General features: G+C 34.0%; 1 protein-coding gene across 1 annotated transcript; it reads right to left on the bottom strand.

Moving 5' to 3' along the window:
* Positions 1 to 457: 457 nt before the first annotated feature.
* LOC124977446 (olfactory receptor 4K5) lies at positions 458 to 1,429 on the bottom strand. Its single transcript, XM_047541002.1, has one exon. It carries the CDS (start codon positions 1,427 to 1,429, stop codon positions 458 to 460), a length of 972 nt encoding a protein of 323 aa, XP_047396958.1.
* Between the last annotated feature and the right edge of the window lie 4,669 nt (positions 1,430 to 6,098).

A 6,098-nucleotide genomic window follows, 5' to 3' on the forward strand; every position in this document is an offset into this window, starting at 1 on the left:
ATTGGCTATCCACTTAATTTGGGAAAATTCAGTCCATATTCTTAAACAGTCTGCATGTATATAGATTTTTCAGGCATGTCAGTAAACTAAACTTTTTAAGACTAAATAAATAAATAAATGTCTAAATTTATGTCCACCAAAGAGTTGTGTTCCCATTCCTTTTTCCCATCATATTCATATCTACTTGTAACAAAAGCAGTCAATGCATACATGCTACTCATGTAATTTCCTTATTTTATTTCTATAACCAGTAACGATATACACACTAGTTTTGTTTTCATAAGTCCAGATACACAACTTTTCCTCAGGTGATACTGGGAAAAGATTTTGTTAAGATCCATTGAATACTCTCTGTATCGTCTTTATTAGTTTCCCCACTGTTGAGATACGACATAAGAATACAATGAAAATATCTACAAGTAGATTATTTATTTGAAGAATTTGAAGGAGTTTTGCTTTAATAAAGGGAATTCCTCGCAACTAGTGGAATTTCAGAGACTTTTTTGGACCTTAGGTAATGAGCCACAATTTTCCTCATGGCAGCCTTCATATCTCTATTTCTTAGTGTGTAGATAATGGGGTTCAGGATGGGAGTAAAAATAGTATAAAAGATGGCAAGAACTTTATCCACAGGATAGGTGGTGAAGGGCCACACATAGATGAAGATGCAAGGCCCAAAGAATAATATTACTACTGTGATATGAGCAGCCAGAGTAGAAAATGCCTTGGCCATTGCAGCTGAGGACTTGAACCAGACGGTGACAAGAATAATGACATAAGAGCTGACCAAGACAGAAAAAGTACTTAGGGAAAGAATTCCACTATTGACCACAATGAGTATTTCAATGATGTAAGAGTCCAGGCAGGCAAGTTTGGTCACTCGAGGAAGGTCACAAAAAAAGCTATCTACTACATTGGGCCCACAAAAAGGCAGGTTCACTGTAAATGATAACTGGCTTAATGTGTGCACCAAGCCCACAGTCCAGGAGATTACCACCAAGACCGTGCACGTCCTTTGACTCATGATGACCAGATAGTGTAGTGGTTTACATATGGCCACATATCTGTCATAAGCCATGGAGACCAGCAGCACCATCTCCCCTCCAGTGAAAAGGTGAATGAAGAAAATCTGGGCTATGCAACCACTGAAGGAGATGGTCTTGTGTTCACTCAGAAAGTCTGCAATCATCTTAGGTGTAGCAAAAGAAGCCTGACAGATGTCAACAAAGGAAAGATTTCCCAGGAGGAAGTACATGGGGGAGTGCAGGCTGGTATCAGAGGTCACTGTGAGGATAATGAGGAGGTTTCCTAACACGATGACCACATACAACACAGAGAAGAAAGCAAAAAAGAAAAGCTGGAGTTCTTGAGAACTAGAAAGTCCCAGCAATACAAATTCAGAAACCCCTGAAAGATTGGCCTTGTCCATGGGTCCAGGTGGTGGACCTGCTCTGAAACAACCCTAAAGGAGGGGAAATAAAGAGGGGTTAGAACCATGAACTAAGAACATTAAACGTGAAAAAGTCTGAGACCTCAGATATAATATGTATTTGCTGAATACAAACATTTTGAAAAGATCATGATAATATACGTGGATAATAGCAAGGAACTTATGAGTATGTCTAAATAATGCTTAGTAATTCGTTCAACCTCAGCAGAAACCCTAGAGTTTCTGAATGGTCTTTATCTGTTACACAGTAATAAAGGAGCTCTCCCATGAGTTGATTTGTGATAACATGGCTAGAGGAGTGACTTAAAGCCCAGCTCCATAGGTGTGGGAGAATGGCAAAGACAATTCAGACCTGTTGACCTTATGGTCATTTTCCATTTTAGCAAGTCTTTAAGTACAACATTTTCTTTAATTCTCCAAGAGATATGCACTTTTAATAGATCTTTTTAGTAAGTTAAATATCCCATAACAACAAAAATTAACTTTACTGCTGTTATAGGAATCATATATAATTTAGACGATTCCTACTAAGAAGATGCTGCTAAATACCTATTATTCAGGTCTTTAGTTCCAACAGTTTATCAATTAATCATTCAAACAATTCCATAAGTTCATATCATGACTTACCTTAATTAGTTAAAACTCACTTTAACTTGATTTTCTAAATATTCCATTTTCTTTACCTATAAAAATTAAGTCCATTTATGTTCCCCCTGCTTAAGTGTTCTTTATGACCTTAAGACATTCTTATAAAGATCAAAAGAATAGTGTTGTTTTTAGGACTTTTTTTTTTTTTTACATTTAGAGGTCAAACAATTAGATTATAAACCTCCTATATTCCTAAATTAACTTCTGTTTGTCATCAGAATAATACTAATAACTAGTTCAAATTTGCATCTCTTGTTTTATTCCCCTATAAAGATACACCCCTACTATATAAATCGAGTTCAGGTGCTCTGAAACAACTTTCAAGAAGCTCTATTTTAGTAAACTGTCAAATCTGAAATACATTTTTGAAAATTCATAGGAAGGATCTTAAATGTGATGTACTTCTACCCCCAAGTAAGAACATAGGTATCTTCCACTGCCTATTTATTTCATATGAGAAGCCAAAATCATTCCTGTGTCTCTAGGATCCAGCCCTGGCCCCTTATTGAGATAGATGCAATTGCAGGACCTCAAGTAAAGAACCATTTCATGTACTTTTAATGTAAGAAATTAAATTGAGTAACCCATATATGCATGAATATGTTAGTGAAAATGAACCTGTGTTTATGATTATACAAAAGCAGTAATGGAGGGGATAGATTTTGAAATAGAATTCAAATTATTTTACCATTTTATTCCATGTGGAACTCATTTTGTTTTCCCATTTCTAAAATAGAGGTGTTATCACTCAAGTTCATAGATTTATTATATAAAATGATCAAATCTACCTAATAAAATGTTTACTATATGAATGTAATTTATATAAACTAAAAGAATAAGGCAGATTTCTAATGAATTATGAATCATGATTTTTAAATTGTCAAAAGAAAAGAAATTTTGGATTTGTTGAGACCTTATCAGGCAACATCTACTGTGTCAGATGTTTATATATTTGTTTTATCAAGTGATCTTTAGAAAAGATCTGTGGGGAAGGCATTATTACTTCCAAACTATAGAGGAGAAAAACAAGGAGTAGACAAGTTTATTCATCTCCAAACAGCTAGTAAGGGTTTCAAAATGTTGGTGGAGACTTGAAGTCAGATAATGAAAATAGTTTTTACATTTTCTACACAGCAGCAAAATGTCAGTCATTCTTCTAAGCACTCTGCATATATTAATTGAATCTTTCCATAATACTATACACTAAATATACTTAATAGTTCCATTTTACAGTAATAAGTCATAGCTACAGAGATGATAAAAAACTTTCATAAAGTTACATACCTGGAAGTCATTGAACTAGAATTGAACACCAGTCCTTATCTCCCTACTACAACACTGCATTATATTGTTTGGGGACTGAATGATATGAAATCCATGACATGCCATTTGCATTAGGCTACAGTTTGGAAACCCCTCAATATATGCTCTTGATTATAATCTTTCTACCTACTTTGGGACATTGGTTCTTCAGTTAAGCCAGGATTTCTCATTGTTGGTACTCTTATATTAAGACTATATAGGTATTCAGTAGTATCCACCCATTTGCTTCTAGATACCAGTCACACTTTTCCCCAACTTAAACCAAAAATGTCTCCAGACTTTACCAAATGTCCATTTGGGGTGCAAAGTAACCACCATTTCAGAACCACCCAATTAAGCTATCTTTAGCTTGCATTTTTAGTCTACCTTTCATTTAACCTTTTTATCTACTAACAAGCTGCTCAGAACAACTCATCAGAGAAATAAGCAAAAAAAAAAAAATTAAGAATATAAAAAATTAAAAATAAACCTCTCCTAAACTCTTCTATCACCTTTTTTAGTTCTTAATTTCTCCTCCAAATTTCTTGAAGAAATATCTATATATTTTTTCCATTACTCAGACCTTTAACACACTCAACTATGACTTTCCTGACACAGTCAGGGAAATCACTTTATCAAACATCCTCAAAGACCTGGTAATAATAGCTGAGTTTATTATGCCTGCTTGTGAACTAGCTCCAGGTTTTCCTTTCAGAATGTTTAAATCACCTTCCTTCCTCCATGCCTCTGCCCTCTCAAACTGTTTCCAATGCGATTATTCTGGATTTTCCACTTTATTTTCCTTTGCTCTCTGCATTTCTTATAAATATAAGAAATATTTATCTCCTGGCTCATGACACTTTTATTCTTCCTTTTTCTCTCTTTCCTTGTTCTTGTTCTTCCCTGGGCATTCCATTTACCTCTGTGGTGTCAATCATCACGTTCATGTGACAACCTCTAATTTTACAGTACCATTCCTCACTCCACTCCAGTATCTCAAACATGTTTCTGAAAATTTTGTGGATGTGAGTATTAAGAAGCCATTTCAGATCTCAGCTTGCCTCAATCCAGTCCTTTGTTTTCCTTTATTTTTTTCTGAATCATGCCACTTTAAGGAAAAAGCCTTCCTTGATCTCCCACTTGTAACATTTCATCATTTCTTAAAGTCAAAAAAATATTAAATCTAAAATCCTTAGTGTGATGACAGCCAAGCATATATGCTATGTTTTCCCTATACTATAACCTATTCCCTAACCAAAATCAGACTATTCAATATTTACTAAGATATTGCTTCTATTTATTATTTCTTAAGGATCTGATCTCCTTCACATATGCCATCTTCTCCAAAGACTTCTCAAAAGTTTGAAAGTTGAAATTTCTGTTTTCTAACATTGCTGTAGCACTTTGCTGACATGTAGGTTATATACTCTCCCAAGATAAGAGGTTTTTTTTTTTTTTTTTTTTTTTTGTATATGTCATTTCCCTACAACATGAAGAATTCCTTGAATTTCCGTGTTTCTTATGTGTTGTTCTCAGTATTTGGTGTAAAGATGTGCATGGAGTAAATACTCCATCAATGTGTCTCAGTATCAATTCAAATAGATTTTACCTCATCTCTGTCATTGATTCAAAATTTCTATGTTTTAATCTTCCTGTGCACAGAATTCTTCCCAGTTAATGTCAAACCACCTACATAAGTTCCATCTTTACATGGAAAAAAATTCATCCCTTTGATAATGCAAGGTCATACTTAAATCATTAAAAACAATGGAAGTAATTAACTAGCCAATAAAAGAAATGAAATGGTCTGTTTGAATTGAAGCATTGAGAAAGGCATTCGTTTGTTGTATTGGAAATAAACCATATTTGGGTTACCAAGTTACTAAAAAGTGATTGAAATGATGAGATACTTATTTAAAAGTACTGTCTAATCCACTTTTACATGTAAAATAAATTACTGATTGAAGCATACTATAACTGTAAACCTATTCCCTGATATTGGTATTTAACATTCCTATTATTTTTAATAATCTTATTCTACAAAGGGATATAAAGACTTGATTTGCATGCTTTTTCATTTCTTTAGGTGAAGGGCAAAAGTGTCATAGTGAACTTTTCTAAGTACAATCATAGCTTTTCATAATCTCCCCAAGAATGCCTCACCATCTTATTTAATTTCTGACAGATTCTCCCAAGTATGCTAAAACACAACCACATAAACATCTTCATTGTGACTTACTTTCTTTTACATTTAATATACATTTTTCTCCCCTTTATGAATCCACTCTAAGGCACAAGGTAATAAACTTCAAATGCTATTGACTCATCTATTTATGATGTATATCTTTATAATGGATGTCTTACCTGTTATAATGCATATCAGAGATGCAAATTGAATTCTTCAATTTTTATAATGTGGTATTAATGTCTTCCAAGTAGCGGTATTTATAGGTGCCTCTTGCATTTTTCAAATTGGAAGGGTACATGGATTTAACTAAGTGACCACTTGAGGCTTTTGAGATTTAGCAATCAATAGCCAAGGTTCATCTTCCAATGGGAATTATTAATACCTTCCACTAGACTTTCCCATTGGAACAAAATAAATGGCACCCCACATTGTTGATAATCACAATGGGGACCATCAGAACATAGAAGAAAAAGGGAGGGTCATGCAGTTCTTGAGCAGCATGTGAATTAT

This window comes from Sciurus carolinensis, chromosome 2, assembly GCF_902686445.1.
Source record: "Sciurus carolinensis chromosome 2, mSciCar1.2, whole genome shotgun sequence".
In the NCBI taxonomy this organism is placed as follows: domain Eukaryota; kingdom Metazoa; phylum Chordata; class Mammalia; order Rodentia; family Sciuridae; genus Sciurus; species Sciurus carolinensis.